The 23,075-nt window shown below is 36.4% G+C and overlaps 1 protein-coding gene across 20 annotated transcripts in view; it reads left to right on the forward strand.

Annotated features, from left to right (window-relative positions):
• Window positions 1–23,075, forward strand: part of LOC145674313 (uncharacterized) — a 192,517-nt gene that overhangs the window by 14,551 nt on the left and 154,891 nt on the right. For all 20 annotated transcript variants that reach the window (XR_014128893.1, XM_081744198.1, XM_081744190.1 and 17 more), the window contains exons 3-5: window positions 3,753–3,932; window positions 15,964–16,423; window positions 18,393–18,452. Coding sequence is in view for 19 of the 20 variants with exons in the window: in XM_081744198.1 (XP_081600324.1) it covers window positions 3,753–3,932; window positions 15,964–16,423; window positions 18,393–18,452 (700 nt within the window). In the remaining variant the exon portion in view is untranslated. The remainder of the gene's footprint in view (window positions 1–3,752; window positions 3,933–15,963; window positions 16,424–18,392; window positions 18,453–23,075) is intronic.

The raw sequence follows: 23,075 nt of genomic DNA on the forward strand, positions 1-23,075 counted from the left end.
TGTTCGTGAGAAAATGTGACAAAGTCCGAACTTAGGCTTTGGTGGCCAGTAGGTCGGGAACCATAATATTTCATATGTGTATTAAGCTAGTCGAGGTCAATAGCTGTGCCAAGTTTAGGTAATATCAGATGAGATTTATCAATCGCGTACCACATATATATATATATACAAGGTGTTTCAAAACAACACCGACAACGTTTAGGAGGTGATTCCTGACACCAAGATAAGACAAAAAGTATAGACCAACCTGGATGCACACAAATGCTTTCTTTCAGAGTTATAGGCTGCCGAAAACATGGAAAAAGATACTTTGAAGATCCATAGCTCAAAAGCTATGGGACCTACCGTACTCGGGTTAAGACTTCACTTAGGAACTAGTACGTGCCCTATTCAAATATCCAAGTTTCAGAATTCTGCGGTACTTTCGTAACAATTTTTATAGAGGTAGTTGGTGAGTACTTCAAATTATATGCCAGTAGCCAAACTCCCTCTATAAAAATTGTTGCGTGAGTACCTTAAGATTCTGAAACATGTATTTTTGGAAAGCGCATATATTAGTTCCTAAGTGAAGTCTTGAGTAGACAGGTCCCGTAGTTTTGGAGCTATGGATCCTTAAGTTCATTTTTTCGAGTTTTCGGCAGCTTACAACTCTGAAAGGAAGTATTTGTGCATCCTGGTTGGTCTATACTTTTTGTCTTATCTTGGTGTCAGCAATCACCTTCCAAACGTTGTGGGTGTTGTTTTGAAACACTATATATATATATATATATATATATATATATATATATATATATATATATATACTTACAGAGCGTCTCAAAAGTCCCCTGATATAGGGTAACTGTTATCATCAGAGCTACTACAAAATGTAAGAGGGGAAACCGTCTCCAAATATTACGTTTTCAATGTAAAGTGGAAAAATAAATACATAAATAGGGCGAACCGTTTGGACTGTACACTCTTTATACGCCCAATATTAAATGAAAATGAGATGTTGCCATTTACCTGGATCAATATAAGTGAATGAAGTTACTGTCTGTTATGCTAACATATCGATGGCCAGCCCCCATTCACCATACTCTTACAAAATTTGTCCACCTCCCGTTTCGTCCTTCCCTTCCCCAGCCCCAGGTAAATGGCAACGTTACATTTTCATTTAACATTAAACGCATGAAGAGTATACATATCAAACGGCTCGTCCGATTTAAAAAAAAAAAAAATCCTTCACTTTAGATTGAAAACATTATATTTGGAAACAGTTTTCCCTCTCATGTTTTATTGTAACTGGTAATACCAGAGTTACCCTATGTCAGGGGATTTTGAGACACCTTATATATATATATTTATACCTGTAGGAAAATCAATAAAGAACAAAAATAAATAAATAAAATAAACGCTTTGCATAACTGTAAATGAAAACTGTTCTTATCAAATCGTAAAAATAATAAACATCAAACTTAGAATATATGAAAATGTTTTGGAGTAACATAACGTATCTTGTTTATAGTGTTACATAACACAAAAATTTATGCACGTCTTGGTGGTCATTTATCGGCATTAGGCACTGGAAATTGATTCATTTATTCACAATACACACCGGCATTTATCGTCACGTTCTTAGGGAACAGCTCTAAGTAAATGACTCCTTCTTCGTCCTACCAGGTGAAGAACAATGTCTTGCACAGATACTCATCACATGAAATATTCCATTTCTGTTTACACTGAGCCGTTATTTCATATATGTAATGTTCCGTTGAGGCCTCATTTTTTCCCACCCGTTTTGACAATTCTGGACAAAAGGATTGATGTCGACGACCAGTGCGATGACGAACGAACAATGAGGCACAGATGGCTACGTGTTATTTTTGATTGTTGTCACTTGGCATGTAAGGAAGCAATAAGTTTTTCCATTTTCTCCTTTGGGGCCGCGGTGGCTCAGTGCTAGAGCGTTCACCTCTGGTGCTTGGGGTCCCGGGTTCGATCCCAGCCCCCGCCAAGTGGACTTTGTGGTGGACAAACGTCGTGTGCGTGGGTTTTCTCGGGCTTCTCCCGTTCCCTCCCACTTTCTTCATTCCACCATTTCATTCATCACTCATCATCACCGTCTCCTTTAGCCTAACCGGCATAACCGTTGGACGTAAAACTCAAGATTTCATTTCATTTTATTTTTTCCATTTTCTCCTCGGCGTTATGTGTTTGCCAACGGTTGTATAGTTTCAGTCAATCTGTATGGCAAATTCCCATGTCGTTTAATTTAGACGTATGTGGAGTAGTCCACGCAAACTGTCCTCATCAACAAAATCCGTCCAGAGGGTGGGAGATCTGTCACATTGAACTGTCCCAGTTCTGAAATGAGCAGTCCACCTTTGGACAGTCCTCTCATTGACGTTGCCATATACTGCACGAATTTTTCTGGCGGCTCCGAAGACGGCACATCTCGATTAAACTTAAACAAATAATGTACCAGAAAAGTTTGTTTTTCTCCACTAAACATTCTATGTTCAATCACCTGCAACAGTGAAACGCATGAAATAATGTCCATGGTTCTACTTGGCTTGTATTAACCTTAGAAAGTCCGTGCTCACATCTGCTACGTGAAGGACCAGGGGGGGGGGTCTCAAATTTGCCCGCACTTGTTTTAAGTAGCTTTGAGAGTATATTTGTTCAGTTTGAGTTAACGTGTTGAACTAAATTTCAAAAAAGAAACTATTCAAAGAATTGTGCTTTTTATTTTAAAAAAAGGGGCTAAACACAGTGCGTAAAATAGCATATATAATATTCCAAATTTCTTATAATACAATGCAGAAAACCAGTATTATAACTAACACTCGACGAGTTCTATGAAAGCATAAGCGTTTATATAAAGGAGAAAAGTAACATTTTTAAAAAGTAGTACAAGTTTTAGATATAAAATAACATATGAAAGGAATTTTGGGGATAAAGATAGGTAGCACCTATGACCAAGAAGGGGTCAAATCAGCCCGCACAACATGAATTATTATTATTTTTTTTACAAATAATAATAATAATAATAATAATAATAATAATAATAATAATAATAATAATAATAATAATAATAATGCAGTATATTCCAGTTGAAAAAAAAAGCGAAAATGAACCTGTCATCAAAAGGAACAATAACAAAAAACAGAGAATCCTGAATACATATTAATCCATATAAACTAAATAAAAAAAAACTCGCGAGCGAAATTGATCCCCCCTTGGTCTTTCTAGGGTTAAGCAAGGACTGGGTGGTTCATTGTGGACAATACCAACAAGAACAAGTAGTAGACAGGAACTCAAAATTTTTGACCGACAGTCATCAACCTGAACGCGGAAGTCATTGGTGGAGTACAGTGCATCAATGTAAGATAAATTTCGGTAAACACGCCTAACTATAGCAACTAGAGTATGTATCCGATACGATCAATCTTTAACGAAACTTCATACCAATATTTTGGTAAACAGCCTAACTGTAACAAGTTGAGTATGTATGCAACATGATCGAGCGTCAACGAAACTTCATGTCAATTTAGAGTGAAACATTATCAATTATATGAAGTGTTTTACCGAGAAAAAGGCGTATAAACCTGTAAGCTGTTCTTTTGGTCAGTTCTCAATTGCAAATGTTTATCCCCAGTACTTCCCGTGTCTCCCAGCACTTCCACAGTACTCCATATGTTATCTGCCTTCTGTATCGTAGGATTTTTCTGTTGTATGTAAGGGTTAAATACTAATTTCTTTTATTGCAGGCCAACCCGTGTAAGCATCCAATCGTGATACTGAAAGATGTAACACATCAAGAAATGGTGGCTATATTACATTTTATGTACCATGGTGAGGTCAATGTTCGCCAAGATGATCTGTCAGGTTTCCTCAAAATTGCTGAAATGCTGAAAATTAAAGGGTTAACAGGAGATGAAACGGAGAAGGTAAACATAACTATTTTGTTGCGTTTCTTTATATTAATAACGTAATTTTACTAAAAATGGTAAGTTGCCACTTTTTGCCATGAATGTAAGAGATAAGATTCATTGTTTACTTCTACTGGTTGAACTATACAATAGTTCACATTGTATATACGTTATATATTTTGAACTAGAAACGAACATTCTCTTTTTGCGTAATTATCGAAATAGAATACAGGGTGTCCCATAACCTTCAGTAAAAAGAAAAAAAATCTGACCAAATTAAGTACATCTGTTGGTAACTTATGTTACTGTTTCGGTAATAAGTCATTGCCTTCATCAGACACACATTGTTAACGTATAACTAGGGTTACCAACACAGAGTACATTAATTATTGATAAATTTGCACACACACACACATACATTTATATATATATATATACGGATATATCCAATTAGCTAAGGATAGAAGTCAGTGGAGAGCTTTTGTGAACGCGGCACTGAACCTCCGGGTTCCATAGGCCATAGAGTTAGTTAGTTAGTTATATATATACACGGAGTGTTTGAAAACAACACCGACAACGTTTGGGAGGTGTCCTGACATCAAGATAAGATAAAAATATAGGCCAACCTGGGTGCATAGATGCTTCCGTTCGGAGTTATTGGCTGCTGAAACACACACACATAAAAAGAACTTTAAAGGTCCATAACTCCAACACTATGGGATCTATCGTAGTCGGTCAAGACTTCACTTAGGAACTAATATGTGCCTTATCCAAAAATACATGTTTCAGAATCCTCAGGTAGTCATGCAACAATTTTTATACAGGGAGTTCGGGTACGGGCATATAATTTGAAGTACTCACCAACTACCTCTATAAAAATTGTTGCGGAAGCACCTCAGGATTGTGAAACTTGGGTATTTGGATAGGGCACATACTACTTAAGTGAAGTCTTGACCCGACTACGGTAGGTCCCATAGTTTTGGAGCTGTGGACCTTTAAAGTTAATTTATTTTCATGTTTTCGGTAGCCTTTAACTCTGAAAGGAAACATTGGTGCACCCAGATTGGTCTATTCCGTTAGTCTTATATGGGTGTAAGGAATCACCTCTCAAATGTTGTCGATGTTGTTTTGAAGCACCCTAGAGGGGGAAGCGGCGCCGTGGCTCAGTGGTAGAGCGTTCACCTCCGGTGCTTGGGGTCCTTGGTTCGATCCCAGCTCGCACCGTGTAGACTTTATGGTGGACAAACACCGTGCTCGTGGGTTTTCTCGGTGTTCTCTCGTTTCCTCCCACTTCATTCATTTCTCATCTTCACCGTCTCCTTTAGCCTAACCGGCATAACCGTAGGACGTAAAACAAAGATTTCATTTCAATTTTTTTTAAACACCCTATATATATCTTAAAGGCAATAATATATTACCGAAAGTGTAACACAAGCTATTAATTGATACTTTTTCTTTTTAGATTTAGATTTTAGCTTTCTACTTTGTAAGTTATAGATTAAATCCAAGGCTAAAATGAGCAATATACAAAGAGCATCGTATAAGTAGAGAACCATAGGAAAAGGCTTCCAGTTTATAAAGTGTTTAATGTCGTACCTTCGATTATAATTTAATGTTGTAAAAAGTTTCTTCGTTCTCTGATGTGACAACGAAAGTTGTCTGGAGTGATTTGGGCACAACATAGCACAATAGTCTTTTAACATAAACCAGCTTTAGATTTTCTCATTGAAGATCGTACCATTCCAGTAGCCTCAGAGATAAAACTCAAGGGTGTCAAGTCGAGAGTTCTCAAAGGGAAGGGAGAGGTATTCAGTCGCTCATCGTTTAGCCAATCTGATGCCAAGGACGTTTTAAATCTACCCATTAGAGACGCCCTAATACGACGATGTGTCGTCCTGGAAAATGGTAGTAGACCACAGGCTGCATGCTGTACACATCACGCCACAAAAGCAGTGATAGAAAACACTGGACATACACACCAACTGTCTGCAGATACATTTATAAGAAAAGTCAGTTACACAAGCGACTTGTCGCTTACGCTACCGGTCACAGTCGCCAACGGACACGGGAGCCACATATGCGCAATAAGTTATTATCAGGCTGCTTTTCATATTTAGTAGCTTTTTAGTCTTGTGGGAGGATTAGTATATATTATCATCGTCAGTTGGTGTCGTTCTTCGGCAACAAGTTTATATGGCATTGAAATATGATTTTTATAATCGTTAGATTGCACCCGCATTCTATATCTATACCGACACGGTGGGAGTATAAGTAGAAAGTCACTAATACTATAGTCTGACTCCTTTTTAATGTAATAGAATATTATTTCTGCGAACAAATAATAAATTTATACTTTGGCAATACTGCAGATGTATGACTTCGCGTCCCATGGCGCCAGCGATCAGGGGTTTATATGATCAATCTTGAACTTTCTACGTGATGTGGCGGCTATGACGAAACGTGAATGTGGCTTTCTCCGATCATCACACAAGACCGATTTCTCTGATAGATTTGGCAGCAGTGACCATTGGTGTCTATGACCAATGACCTATATGACTAGTAGCTTGTTTCAGTGACTTTTATGACCGATTTTGAGATATGGTGTATGTGACTTGGACCTTTGGAAACCAGGTTGGGAAATTAACTTCTGGATAGAAGTACGCCGTTCGAGCGTATTGTCAAGTATTTCTGTGCAGTCAGATTCTGATCTAAAAGAAGGGATTGATACAGTTCGATCATTGCACGTGCAACACCAGATTATTCAGATGGTCGTATCCCATTAGATTTGTGGATGAGCTACGTAACGCATAACAGTCGGTCTATCTGTGTGCAATCGGATTAAATTCATGGATAACTTCGGCTGCTAACAAACACGAGGATTTGGATGTGTTTCTTGAAACTGAACAACATGATTCGAACTTCGCGAACACCTAGAATGAAACAAATAGAAAAAATAAGGTTCTTATTGGCGAATATAACTGCACCGTAACCGTTACCAAACCTTCCTTTTCCGTTCCCAAACTGGTTATTTCCTTTAGCTTCTGTGAAACACCCGATAGAATGTAGTTTATTAATCAGGCATTCCTTTATCTTATAAGACATTCTTTTAAATTGTCCTAGTCATTTTTTTGTTGTTGTTGTTGTTATTGTTGTTGTTATAATTTAAACAGATAATTTGTATTGGGTAGCAACAATCCTGATGGGTTTGGTACGAACTAATATTTATATGCGGGCTTTTGTTTCTGTAGTGATTAATAGAGATCTGCGCTGATGCGGATATACGCTGTTGCATTCCCGGATATCAGCATCAATATAACTTTGTGAGGATGCATTTTTTAGTTCATTTGAGACTGGCGGATAAGATTGCGGATATTCATTTCATGAAAAGACGAGAATTTTCGTAATCGCTGAAACAGAACAAAGTTGCGCTCGTTGGATTTTCTTTCTCTTTTTGGATCAAAGGATCCAATATATTTCAGGCAAATTTTTTCTTGTATATCTGGAGAACTACATATAGTGTAGCCAAACCAAAACTACCACTTAACTCTGTATGAAGTGCTTATTCCGTAAAAAATACGAAAACTCGATTTAGAGGTCATTCAATAATTTTGTGACTCCTGATCCAAAAAGTCCAGTATATTTCATTCAATCATTAATGTAGTTTTATACCTTATATCTCAAGAAGTAGATATAGTGTAGCCAAGCTCAAAACATCACTTAAGTCAGTATGATGTGCTTATTCCGTAAAAAAGTACGAAAACTCGATTTAAGGGCCGTTCAAAAATTTTGTGGCCCCTGACCCAAAAATTAATTTTTGGCCAAGATCGCAATCTTTAGATCCATATTTTGGGATAATTCCTAAAATTCTTGTTATATACTTACTTACCTGTGACTTGCAATCGTTCAACCGTGTCCTTAAATCCTGCAGTCTTCATTTAGCTCTCGGAGGAGGAGCTCTCATTTAACTCATTTCCAGATGCACAGAAAGTGATGGAAATTCTGCACGCCGACAAGATTCGGATAACAATAAAATACTCCTTTTGCTTTCATTTTTTTAAACCTAAGAGTAATTTTTAGTTGCATCGTACTGACATGAATCGATGAGAAATACAATGAAATGTAAATAGAAAATGAACTTAATTACGACTGTAGAAAATAAAGTAAAAATAATAATAAAACCTGCCTTCTTTAAAAAATAAAAACAGGTTGCACTAAAAAGTAAAAAAGAAAAAAAATAAATCGTAGGAAAAGGTAAAAATAATATTGTTTTGAGGAAAATTACTTTTAAAAGAATCCTTTTTATGCGTGAATAAAAAGTAGTTTTCATCAAAACATTCGCACCTTTTCGTACGATTTGTTCTAATTTTCTAACATTTTAGTGCGATTTGTTTTAATTTCTTAACTTTTTAGTGCGATTTTGGTTTTAATTTTTAACTTTTTAGTGCGATTTGTTTTAATTTAACTTTTTAGTGCGATTTGTTTTAATTTAACTTTTTAGTGCGATTTTGGTTTTAATTTTTAACTTCTTAGTGCGATTTGTTTTAATTTCTTAACTTTCTAGTGCGATTTTGGTTTTAATTTTTAACTTTTTAGTGTGATTTGTTTTAATTTCTTAACTTTTTAGTCACGGCAATTTTTAAGGAAACTCGTTTCTAAATTTTTCTTTACTTTCGTTGCCATCAAAAGTGTATACGTAACTGTTAAATATGAAGTGCTTTTATGATTTTAGTATAGTTTGTTTTAGATGGCTGCTTCTTTTTTCTCTAGGATATTTCTATCTCAACCTCACCTTTACGTTTTGAACAAGGACGCTCATCTCTTATGAGTAGAGACACGATTTTGTGGTAAATAAGAGTTCGTAATTTCGTTATAAAAATATGCGTAAAGCGGGATAAAATTGGTGAATAAAAATTCAATGTAAGAACACTATTTTCCTTGGCAATTTCAATTAGTTATCTTTTATTTCACCGTAATTTCCACTTACCAATCATCATTACATGAGCTCATGCATGATTATATTAAACAGTATTTGAGTTTTTAAATAAATAACCTAACCATCCTAATTGAATAAAAATACAATTTAAAGAAAAACACACACACGTACATACACAGAGAGAACATTAATAGAAAATAATAACTTTAGTGTTCACAGTTCAGTTATACAAATAGCACGTGAGCATTGTTTCAATGTTTTCTGGTGTTAAATTTGTTCTTTATTACAAACTGTCTAGTCTAACATTACAAAATATACACATAACTATTTTTTGACGTGCATCAGAAACGTAGTAACCATGATCTTTAAATCCTTGTGCTCTATCGAAACATGTTGTGATTTTAGGCATTGTACCGATTACTTTGCCGTTCAGAAGTATACGAGGCAAATCTGGAACCACACTGGTTGCAGCCAAGAAAACAAACTGAGGGAGAGCTGGCACCAGATATCCGGCAGTTCCTTATTTCATTGCGGTAGACAAATGACGAACTAGTAGCGTTTACTCACGGTCAAGTACGCGCATTAGGGAGAAATAATGGTAATGGCTAATGAATAAATCGTAAAAGCGTCGAAAAATTGTCACTTTTGCGTGAATTTCGTAGAATATCGAGACTTGTTGCAAATTTCGCTAATTCGACAGAATTTCGCGTTTAATCGCAAGCGTTATAGTATGGCGTAGCAAATAGTGAAAAAAAAAAAAAAACATATATTTTAGGTACACAACATTTTCATACAAAACTGATATATTTCCCGTTTTCGTGTCACCAAAAAAATCGTGTCTCTACTTATGAGCAGAGCTTTATATATATATATATATATATATATCTATATATATAAAAGAGAACGCACAAAATCCTTTGTCCGCTCATCACGCTAATACGGCTGAACCGATTTCTTTCATTTTTGGGGGGTTGTTAGGATTTGGACCCTAGATGGTTTTTATCATATCACTTTAATTTTCAATTACCAGTGTCTTGAGATAATTGACCAATCAGGTGTCAATACGTACAAAAAATCCTTTGTCCGCTCATCACGCTAATACGGCTGAAGCGATTTCTTTCATTTTTGGGGGGTTGTTAGGATGTGGACCCTAGATGGTTTTTATCATATCACTTTAATTTTCAATTACCAGTGTCTTGAGATAATTGACCATTCAGGTGTCCATACGTACAAATCCTTTGTTATTAGTTCATCATAGGTATAAAAATAAACGTATTTATATGCAACCCGCATGACCCTGTGACTCGGCGGGTTAACATAACTGACAGGCGCTATAAATCACTTGAAAGCGAAAAAGTAAAAATTATCTAAGTAACAAAGTTTATTGCGTTCCGGGATGACCGCAGCGAAGCGGGGCGGGTTGGGGTGACCGCAGCGAAGCGGGGCGGGTTAACATAAATGACAGGCGATATAATGTTAACATTAGTGCAATCTTCTATGGTTTTTATCATATCACTTGAAAGCGAAAAAGTAAAAATTATCTAAGTAACAAAGTTTATTGCGTTCCGGGGTGACCGCAGCGAAGCGGGGTGAACGCTGCTAGTATATATATATATATATATATATATATATATGTGTATATAGTAAACAAAGTGACAGTACTCAGCGTAAATATAGGAGTCTTACGCGTTCTGATTGAGCACAGAGATAAGCTTTAACATCTAAACAAGTGAAAGATATTACAAAGTTTTGTTACTGATCGTTCACATTACATTGCCTTTCAAATGCATATAAAGAAACTCTTCTTCCAGTCCTTAAATCGATTTAAATTGAAAAGTCCATTTCATAAACACGAAAATAACAAATGGGTAGAGAAATAGGATTTTAAAAAATAGATAAGGAAAAAGGTCCCGCTACTATGACTGCACTTCTCAGAATAGAACGGGATGAGATGGAAATTGAAAAGACGGATGTACCTAAAACAATGGTAAACTGGTAGGACTAGGAAAAAAAATCATAGTCAGAATTCAACGCGAGACCTCTTCGAAGGTTTACTCTGTTATGTATGACAGCTTCACATAGTTAAATATAACCCTTCTTTTCCTTCATTGCTTTGTGGTTTATTATCAACGTATCTGTTTCCATCCAACAAAATAAGAACGAGTTTTCTTATCAAATGAATATCTAATTGTTGAAATTTCTGTATTCAAACAAGCATCACATGATTTTACGCTTGGACGCACTTTTATTCACAGAAGCACTTGTATTCACAGAATTCTTTTTTCTTGGCAAATTCTAGGAATTGAATTATCCTCAAAGTGACACATTTGGTAGTCTCAGTCTCACTATTGAAGAATGAATTGCAGCGATGTGAATCAGATCGCTAAAAATATTTCCGACAAGGGCATAAACCTCTGCAAATCCCTGCTAGCTACTATTGAGATATTTCTACCTGAGATGTGAAGCGACACAAACAAGTACCTCTGAACCTTAAACGGGTCATTGGAAAATTCCACGAACAAAGAATAGTGTGACACCCAACAGTTTTATTTTTTTTTACACTTTGAAAAAAAATTATTCTGTTCACCTGTTAGTTACATTCTTTTCCTTCTAAACGCAGAACGTTTTTAAATATGGATATATTAAATTACACAAAATACAGCCTAACTCCCTCCCTCGTGGCTAAGTGGTGCGGGAGACCGGAGTTTGATCCCCCGCTTGGTCATGTAGCTTTAGCAGTTGTGATTATAAGTTCTGTAATTTCATGAATGTTGAATACCTGTAAAGTCTCCTTAAATTTCTAATTATAACTCCAAAGGTTCGATCTCATGATGCGTAATGTTTGATGTCTATGTCCGAATAATTGTCTGCTAATAGACAAGCGTCCCAGAAGAGGTAAATATGTTCAGTATTTGGGCTATGATGCAGTGCCGGCGGTTGGACGTTGAAAGTAGGGGGCCAAGACATGATCTCAATATTTGTAAATCAATGTTCGTTTTCCTGGTTGCTTCTAACATTTTTCTTGACGAAATGTTGTATAACTATTAGGATACTGTCTTTTTCAGTTAAAATACCATATATCGTGTTTCATATTTTATTAAGTAAATTTACAAGAGCAACTCAAAGTAGATACTAGCGCTTTGTACTCTTAAACAACGAAGGTGTAAGAAGAGGTTTGATTCCTTGCTCATGAATATCTTATAAATCTGTCTGGAAATTTGTATGATCAGATTAGGGGCCTATTTAATAATAAATTTGCAAAACAAATAAACAGAAAGAATAATATTAATCGAATAGTAATGAAAAATGAGGCTTGTTTTGTAAAAGTTATGTTGAAACTGGGAATTAATGAACAATTTATATTTTTTAGTTCCACGCATGCTATTATATGTTATTACTCTTAGAAAGACAGTAAATACTACAAGCATATGCTGCGACATTTAAAGAAATACTTTTGCAGCTTCCCAAAACATGTTTATTGCCATTAGGTGCAGTTTTCACTTTCTTGGAATATATCAAAACTCAACAATATTTAAGGGGGCGCGGTGGCTCAGTAATTCACCTCCGGTGCTTGGGTCCCTGGTTCGATCCCAGCTCGCGCCGTGTGGACTTTGTGATGGACAAACGCCGTGCTCGTGGGTTTTCTCAGGGTTCTCCCGTTTCCTCCCACTTTATTCATTCCACCATTTCACTCATTTCTTATTATCACCGTCTCCTTTAGCCTAACCGGCATAACCATGGGACGTTAAACTTAAAGATTTCATTTCATTTCATTTCAACAATTCTTAGAATCACTCCACACTCCAGTTATCCCAAATAATCCTAAAACCTAGAATTATGTTGAATTCACTAAATTTAATTGTATATACAAAATTGTATATGTACACCCCTGAACTCGTATATTACACTGCAAAACAATGCCGCAACTTTGACGTGGGAGACTCGGGTTCGATTCCTGGCGGGATCTCATGTGGTTTGTATTCTACGTTAATCGGTAGGTTCACGTCTCATATAGTCTCACTGCTGAAGGGATATTTAAAAAAATCAAATCAAATATTCCTTACTATTAGAAAGAAGAAAAGACATTTCAGGAACTGTCGATTTTTGTGCAATTACAGAATAAGTTGTGAAGAGTGTTTCTTCCAGACATGTTTTTTTTGGGGGTACTGCCCCCCGAAACTCGGAGAGCCTCCCCCCGAAGGAGACCAAAATAATACGTCTATAATTGAGCTGAGCGAAGCGAAGCTCTTATACTTGGGTTAGCCATTTGGTTGTCCGCGAACTCCTCCTAGACCGTTTGGCCGATCTGAACCAAACTTAGCACGGTGATAGAGTATGTCGTGCTGAGTGACAACATAGGTCGAAATCAAAAATCTGATGTACCATCGAGGAATAATCACCGAAAAACGCTTCCTCCTAGACGTTTGGCCGATCTCAACCAAACTTAGCACGCTGATAGAGTATGTCGTGCTGAGTGACAACATAGGTCGAAATCAAAAATCCGATGTACCATCGAGGAATAATCACCGAAAAACGCTTGCATAGACTTCACATGGGGAAAAAGTTTTCACGCGATTTTTTTGTCAACAATTAAAAATGGCATTTATTATTGCATAATGGCCAGGAATGATTACGTAGTTTAAGCTCGCTCAGCTCATTTCATTGCAATCGGGTACATCCATTGCATTCCTAGTATAATAATGAATAGAATAGTACCTGTAGTGCCGCCCCGGGATACTAAGTGTGCCCCCCCCCCCCCCCAGAACATTATTTCTGAAAGAAACACTGCTTATGAAGGACTTCTTTTTCTGCGAAATGTTATATCAATTAGTTCCAAAGCGGCTGACTAACATATCGAGCCCTTGTAAGAAGAAATGAATATGAAAGTACACTCGGATAGGTTAATTTTTGAGCCATTTTTCGTGGCAATTAAAACGCAACTCCTTTAGCTTTCTTAACTGCACGGGAAGACAACTAATACGTACTCACGGAACGGCAAATATTTTATGGCACCATTTTCATTCTATGAACCTTAATACATACAAAAACTTTATATTTCCAAATGAAACTATATAGCGACATTAATGGGCCATTTCAAAAGAATGGGGGGTAACTGTCCCCCTTTGCCCCCTTAATCGCCGCCCATGCTATGATGTGTGGCACATTTGTGCGAAATTAATAATAATATGATTAAACTGTTTACCCACAACAAAATCCTGCTCGTTTTGCTGAAGTGGCCCTCGCGTCACTGTGGGCGAGGGAACTTGAGGGTGAGGATGCCCTCGAGAGGGCCACCCTCGTGAGGGTGAACATCTCTGCTATGGACACATCCGCTCGCTATCACTCGGGTCCCCCTCATGCGCTGCTATCCTAACTCAGTTACATAGAATTTGTGCTTTTGGCCACATAGCACAAGTTGATTCGTGTCTTATGCACTATAGTTTTTATGCCATACTTCCACACTGTATTTATACTGAGCCCTCTGAAGTCAATCTGCAAGTAGTAATGGAGCTCTTCATTTAGTACATGCTTGTAAAGAAATACAAAGCTCTAACCTAACCTGAAAATGTAAGAAATATATCAAAATTTGGTAGAACTGTCTGCTCAAATAATGCTCAAATCAGTACAAAAAAAAAAAAGTATCAATCTGTAGTAGATGGTCACTAGAACCTAGTTTTGCATTATAATTGGACAATTATAAATCCATACTTTTTAACACTGTTTCCATAATCACAGGTACATGTGAACCGATGCGTACTTGGAGCAATTACAGCGCAAAACAGGAGGTTGATGTTTTCCACACTTGTCTTTCCTTATGCACACACACACTACCATTGCTAATATGCCTGCCTCCGCGGACAAAATCACATGTGATCCTTCAAATTGTGCCCAGCTTGGAATCGGAAAAATGCAAACTTAACTTGTGTTGGGCACTTAGCACACATTTGTGCATGGTTTTCGCACTTATTTATTTATAAGTTTGCAAGCGTATTATAAATGTGTACGCAGCTGGTGAGCAGGCAAGAAACCAAGAAAACGTTAGATCATAAGTGGAAAAAATGTAAGGTAGCGCTCCTCAACTTTACCTATGCTAACTGGGAAATGTAGGCAAATATCAACAGGGAAAAGAATGTAAAAGATATTAGAATAACATTTTCACGATGAAATATGCATAACAGTTGAATCAATTATCCCCATCAGTGATGATTCCAGAAGGTTTTTTTTTTTTTTTTTTTCTTGTAGTGGCGAATTTCAATACACTGGGGATGAAATGTATTAGTAACGAAAATACTGGGAATCCGCATTGCATACGATTGGTTATGTGGTCCCGAGGGAATGTTATGGTTATCAGGGAGATATTCCGCTCGGCTGATCCCTGAAATCATCATTGGTTTCCTGAAATCAATTCTTAAACTAATCTAAAATCTACTACCACTATTGTAACATCAAGTATCACTCGCTTATTTTATTTCAGGTAGAAGGTATTAGTCCACTCTTTGATCTTGTATTCAATATTTGTACTAGCGGAAGCAAAATATCCTGCAATCTTCCTTTAGGAATTGGTATATATATATATATAAATTGGTTGCCATCAAAATGTCGCTTAATCAGCTCAACGAATTCGGTAAACTCATTAACATACTCAAATATTTTGTCATGACGGAGCATATGCATTTTATACAACAACAGAAACAGCTACGGGCTAGCAAAGGGTGCGTTGAAGCACCCCTAGCCATCCCTTTGACTTATGGGGAGGTTTCGGAGTACTCTACAACGCAAATTATCACGTGTCCCGTACGTAGCCCCTAAGTAGTCCGCAGAATAACTATGCACACGGCCCTAAGTTCTTTTGCGGAATACCTCGTTCACATCTTGCAGAGGTTTGAAACGTGCATTTTTCAATCGATCAGGTAGAACTTCAAGTGTATTGTTCTCTATACCGCACCCTCTACTTTTGGTTGCTTTTGAATTACAGCCCTCTGAAGTTCATTTTCCCACAATTTCGGCACCTTATATGAGAATAAACTATATTTAAAGTTTGAAACATACTTGTTCACTATACTATCGAAGTTACCTTGTACAGTCGCTAATTTTTAAAAAAAATCTTTTTGATAGGAAGAAACGCAGAAAAGAAAAGTCCCGAAAGGCAGTCCTATGATTCCAGTTCCTTCAACAAGTCAAGAGATATGTCCTGTTCCACCGAAACAAAGCAGGCCCACTCCTAAGACCACCTCAGTACCAAGAGTCGAGGAAACAAAAGCGACACCACCTCGACCGTCGTCTGTGCCATTCATTGAACCGTCCAAAGTGAAGCAAGAGCCAATCGACTGCAACATCGAAGATAGCTCCAATGACACATCAGTAAAGGGAGCGCTAGATGATAGCTCCAGCAATATACAAAACAACTTGTCTTCGGAGTCGACGAATGATTCCATAATTGGAGTTGATAACAGTTTTCCATCGATGCTGACATCGGATCTGACGATAGACCAGAAACCAACGATTTCACAAACTTTACCATCTCGGAGTGGAAGTACAATCTTAGAATCTGTAGCACAACCTATACCAACGCCAGGTATGTTAGTACTAAAATTTTGAATTGTTTATTTCTTGGTTTCGTTTTATCTGGATATTGTGTTCTGTCTCTTTCCGTTCTCCCCTTTATTTATTTATTTACAGTACACTCTCCATAATCCGGCCGTGCGCTGCTTTGAGCGCATCCAGTAATCTGGTGTTTTGTAGTGAACTCTTCGCGAACGTGGAAGGATCGCGATGTTACCAGATGGGCAGATACCTGTCAGATCAGTAAAAGGCATGCATTAATGAGAGTCTAGAACTGTCATGTAATCCGACATACCGTGGCCTGGTATATATCGGATTAATGAGAGTGTATTGTGCTTTAGAATTTTTAGTTAGTGCTGGTTATTGATACATAATCGCCGTAGTTATCGCAAGTCACTAACTTAAAGAGGAAAAAAGTGCGGATGGAGTTAGGCATTTCTTCCGGTTCAAAGACGATATACAGGGTGAAATATATGACGTTGTAAGATTATCGAGCTATATGTAGCAGGTGAAATTGTAATGCTATGTCTTGACTGTTCTTAGCATCATAATGGTCACCTGCTATATCTTACCTGACTATATTAAAACGTCATGTTTTTCACCTTGCACATCGTTCTCGTGCTGAAAGAAGTGCCTTACTCCATTTGTAATTTTTTTTTGGGTTGGTTAGTGACGACTTCTTGAGCAAGGACAGTATGGTGATGAAGGTAGAGCATATGAATATTTAGTTCCGTAGACAGAAATAGCTTTCAATTTTCATGAAGTGTTGTTCATCTTTTTTTAGAGCTATATTCATCAATCAGAGCTGAAGTCGGAATATCATTTATAAAAAGTACATTGATAGCTTAGTTTTGCATCACATGTTATCTGCGACTGATGCTATTGTAATAAAATCCCGTTTCCTCCCACTTTCTTCATTCCACCATTTCACTCATCTCTCATCATCACCGTCTCCTTTAGCCTAGCCGGCATAGCCGTGGGACGTAAAACTTAAAGATTTCATTTCATTTTATTGTAATAAAAATTGTGCAAATGAAGTAAATGAGAATGCGTAAACTGTACGATTTTATCGTGTACAATTGCCGTATAGGGCAGCACGTGGCGTAGAATGTCACGAAACTTAGTGTGGGTCATATTTATGACCAATCGTCTGGTAATAAATGAACCTGACAGTTTTCCACGTTTTATGGACTACAACAGTTTCTACCGATTGACAGGTACTATATGAATATTATTTCTTCTAAGATAATCCTAATGTTAACATGTAATTGGAATATTTTAAAGGGTCTCTCTTATTTTGTATTTGCAGTGGTCCACAGTTACTTAACAACACACCCATAATTATTAACTTACAATAGAGGTTCAACCCGCTCAAAAACTCGTAATTATTTAGAACCGTATATTGTTATTTACACACATCATCGATTTATATCTTAACTATATATAAAACTACATGAACTGACATAAAATGAAGAGGTACTTCAGGTTGACGTGGAAAGTTGAAATTTGGCATGATTATAGCTTTTCGGAACTAACAAACAGAAAGATTGCCAAGAGTGAATATTTTTAACGATTAATTGAGAAAATATGACACCATATAAAGCAAACTCCTTTAGGTTGGGCACACGTAACACTGTTACGTGTTTAAAGGAGTTGCAGTTGCTTCAGTAAGTATCAGACATGTTGCAGCGTTGAAGGGCACATTCAAGGAAAGTTTGGAATCATTTGGGTGTTTTTTTTTTGTGGTTACCAGGAAAGGGAATCGAGCTGTCGAGTTTCTAAAACTGTACAAGAGGGAACTTTTCCAACTCGATAAAGCACAGAAGCCCTTTTACTGTTGTGTTGAACATTATTTATACGTATGTGAATTTGTGCGTTATTGAGTTATCTTTTAAAATTCTATATTCCCTTGTTAATGAAAGTATTGTGAAGTCCTTGTCTTGATGCTTTTAAAGCTGAATTGAAGTAAAATATAATTTCAGGTACAGGTGTTGACGGACCACCGTTGATCAACAGGTTCCAGGGAGCGTCAGGTTTACAAGGTAAGGATTTTTTTTTTTTTTTTTTTTTTTTTAACATTCGATCTCATAATTAACCAAAATACTAACAAATTAAAGCTAAAATAACCTTTATTATTTCCGTAGTGATTAGTTCGCTTTCTTGGTATGCTCTTATTTCAAATCATGTGTACTGAACACTTAAAGCGAGCGTTCTCCGTACTGTCGTAACAGTGTGTGCGTTTGTGTGTGTGTGACATTTTGTGGCATTAATTTAAAAATATATGTGATAGTATATGGGCAGTGTGATAGTAATTTTTAGCTGGAAGTGCGCGAATTCCAGAAGGCACATTGAGGGCCCACTATTTCAATTAACAATATTATGTGTTAATATTTCCATTTTGAAAGAGTCAGGCCCGAAACCAGCCACAGAGCTTGGAAGGGGGGAGGCATGAATATGGTGAGGGGGCCAAGTCATTAAAAATTCTCTTACAAATATATGATTTTTTTTTTTTTTCGGTAATAATAGTAGCATTTATTATTGAGGTCTGGAGTGGCCACGGAAAGTCTAGAGGGACCAGGCCCCCGTAGCCGCCCTCTGGTTGCGGGCCTGGAAAGAACTAGAGTTGCCTTAGTATGTCAAAAGCAGTTTAGTTCTAACTTAAAACGCCCCTTTAAATATGGGACTTTTTTTGAATCCATTATGTTTCTCAAATTTAATTTAATTAATTTCTGTGTTTAAATTAGTCCCTAAGAAAAAACGATTATTATTATTATTAGTTAATCATGTTGCTTATTAACTTAATATCCAAAACATCTATTCTAGATTTTATGTAAACTCCTGATGTATTGAAAGTGTCTTGTAGAGGTGATGATAATATGAATATCAAAGCTTTCGAAATTACCTGAGGTTAGCTGAACGCACAAGTGATTTTACTACAAGATCTTAGTTAATGTATTATAATGTAAATTTAGTTATGACGAACTTCATGAAACCAAATGAAAAATTTTTTCGCTTTATCACATAAACAAAAGAATTAATGGAAGTCCAAACCACCTCCTGTTAGTAGTTTACTGTTAGCAACTATGTAGCTTGAGTACCTGCAATATGTTAACAACTAAAGCTACGTGTATTTTTTGACAGAACTTAATTGTACGGTCACGATCAAGAATACATGCCTACGAGTACATGTTCCTTTGTGAGCAACTTCGAAACGAATGGATAAATTTTCAGTTTTCTTTAATATGCAGAGAACTTACTTAGCTGTAACGTATAGAAAACAACGCAAATTGGTTCACTAGTTTATAGTTTTACGTTCCATGGTTATGCCCTTTAGGCTAAAGAAGATGGATGATTAATGGAAGAGAATGATGATTTATGCGAATGTGGGAGGAAATTGGTGAATTTCAAGAAAACCCACGGGCATGATATTCTCCGCTACAAACTCACTTGGTCTGGAATCGAACCATTCACTCCTGGCACCAGAGATGAGCGCTCCGCCACTGATTCACCGTCCCCCACCTCCTCACTAGTTTCGAAGTGATTTAGATAGAACGTGTAGTGAGGGTAGCGTTTGTGGCACAGTACATGTTGTTCATAATCGCTAGAAGTCCGTCGCACACTTGTTTCATTTATTCATTTATTTTTATTCTTTATAAATAACTTAACAAAGAATAGTATGATAATTATGTAAATTACGCCTAAGTTGTTTTCAAATACGCAGCTCAAAATTGAGTACCTGAGAAATATGATGACACAAATTTCGTCTAAAAATTTTTAAGGTATTGTTTCGTGAGTTTAGTTTAGATGGTTTTATGAATACAAAAATCCTTTGGTTGTGCTGGAACGTTCTGTTATAAGACACAATATCCTTGTACCAACAGTTTTGTAGATTATTTTTATAAAATAGTACACCTGGTACTTCAAACTTTGACGAGATTCCTGGATTTGATTTAAGTTTAGCGTTCCTTTTCAGTAGCAAAGCTATATGAGACGTGGACCGACAGCTTAACGTGAGATTCGAACCACACGAGTTCCCACCGGGAATCGAACTCAAATCGCCCATGCCAAACGTGCGCACGCTAACCGCTTACCACGAGGGTGCTCAATGACACTTCTCGTGAAAGGATACCAGAAAGTAGTTTTTAAAAAATTGGAAAAATTAGAAGAATAAGGTATGAACAGTGCCGCATAATCTGGTAATCCTGGAATGAATTATGTAGCGATTTATATATATATATGTATGTGTATGTGTTTATATGCGTACTTCTTAATTTGCTGATGTTGGTTATCGTAGTGTTATTTACCGAAATTAGTAAACTGGAAATGGAGCGTAACGAAAGAGCTTACTAAAATAAAAAATATTACTACTCAAGTTTACTGAAGGTAATAATACATTTACAAAAAGGATAAACATAGTGTACATAAGACTGCATAGCCTTAGCACCTACATACTATAACTAGGCGTATTAAATATGTTCTGAAGGGATCATTCCATAACGTAACATTGACCACTAGCTTTAGTACATTTCAGTTTGTTGTCAAGAAATAACAATTCGAAAACATCTAGATTACAATTCTTCGTTCTGAATTCACCTTTCGCACCTTTTTGTTTCTTAATGCAACGTTCAGTTTTCTTTGAGTTGAAAGGTAGAAGCGCTTTTGTTCTTAGTGGTGTTATATATGCTAGAGAAGTGCAACTTCACAGTAATACACGAAAAAGAAAATGTTTCAAGGATACAAGATAATGCCCTTGAAAGTGTTCCTGTTATTAGCATATTATTTGTTATGGCATGCTAATGACACATTCATTTCATTTATATAAACGAAACTTTTGCGAAACTGGAATCTTTTAACAAAAAAGTAACCTAAAGCGTGCAGCGATTCGTAGATAAATTGATACAGCTAGATCTTTGGTGTCCAGTAATAGAGGGAAATAGCAAACTTCTGTATGATTGGTTTAGTTGTAGAGTATTTTGTAACATACACAAGAAACTGTGCGGACAGATTTTTTTCACACCAAGCAGCAGTGTGTCTTGCGCTTTGAGAAAGGGTTGGTCACGGAGTTACATTCAGGCATAGACTGGTCCACCGGGACACGTCCCGGTACGCCCTCCGAAACATCACATTATAAATGAAGGTACAAGTTTTTTATAATATATTCGTACAGTTGTTATTGGTGAAGAACCCGTGAAGAGTACAGCGCACCCCTTACTTAAGTTACCCTTACGAAACCACATCGAAGAAAAATGGTTTTATTTTTCCGTGTACCATAGTTCACATGCATGCACATATTGATTGTTCCTATGTGTTTTAGAATAGTGTTCAGACAATCAATGCTGCTTGTATTTCTAAAATATAGCTATATTGAATTGTTGGTATATTTAGCTTCATTTTGCTTGACAAAAAATTATTATAAGAACTAAAAAGTATTTCTCTACAAAAAGATTTCCACAGTTTAACTATTTACGTTACTGTAACAATTTTAGAGATTTTAAAATATATAAACCGGCGCCCATCTAGACTTGTCCATCTCTCTGGTTAGTTTCCCAGCCCAAACCTGGTTACATTTGTATAAAAATTGTGTCAATCATGCTAATGAATATTCAAAATTTGGTAATAGTTGTTTCTCCTAATCTAGTAGATACCACTTTATATCAAAAAGTTTCCGAGTAGCGAAGTGGCCTGCATGTATACTTCGTGTGTGTGATCTCGTGTTCAGGCTGTAATCTTCTATTTGCCATCAACATTAAAAATTAAAGAAAGAAATAAAATAAAAAGTTAAAGGAAATACTAAAAAGTGCCGAGAACTGTGGTAAGAACAAGTGAGAAACTTACTCCACTTCAATAAATAGGGGAAGTCAAGAAAACCTGAAATAATAGTGCTTACAGTCAGTAATTGACAACGTGTTATTCATTTGAAAGTGCTCTATCAGAACTCTAAACTAATTGTATCGTCACAGGTAATATAATGTCTATTTGAAATGTTTGCTATAAATATAAAATTATACCCGTGAGGTACACGTCGTATACTTAATATTTAATATTTTAAAACTTTTTTTTTTTTTTTTTTTTTTAATGTTAGTGCTTGAATGAGTGAGCATAAAGTTGTTATATAAAGTATTATATGCTTTTGAGACCATTATAAAAAAGGAAAGTCATCACATGCAAACTTCTGGTGTAACATCTATTATTGGCTATGATTCTTATGCAGCTGAAACATTACTTATTATATAAGTAGCCTGAAGAAACAATCACGTCACTGTTTTTTTCTGATTTTTCTTTTCATTTGATGTGCATATATTTCTGCGCAACAGTAACAACATATACACTTATTGTTACACTTATTATTTGATGTTTTCCAGTAAACTAGGGCTAATATTTCTTTGCTCGTTAAATCTTTCTGAACTTCGAAGTAACTATACAGAGTGGCCCAATAGTAGGTATAGAGTCCCGTACTGATCGGTCATGACATTTTATATCATTTATTTATTGTTATTCATACAGGTATTGATTTAGTTTCTTCCTTATTTGTTCTTAATTTATTTTCACTTATACCTTAAGCTCTGAACAAACAAAAGCAAATAAACTCATTATATTAATAAATTAAAATGTCATACTTCATCGATTCTAGTCTGTGTGCTTACTTTGGGGCCACCCTGTACAAG

The sequence above is a fragment of the Thermobia domestica genome, chromosome 17 (genome assembly GCF_964235325.1).
Source record: "Thermobia domestica chromosome 17, izTheDome1.hap1.1, whole genome shotgun sequence".
Taxonomy (NCBI): Eukaryota; Metazoa; Arthropoda; class Insecta; order Zygentoma; family Lepismatidae; genus Thermobia; species Thermobia domestica.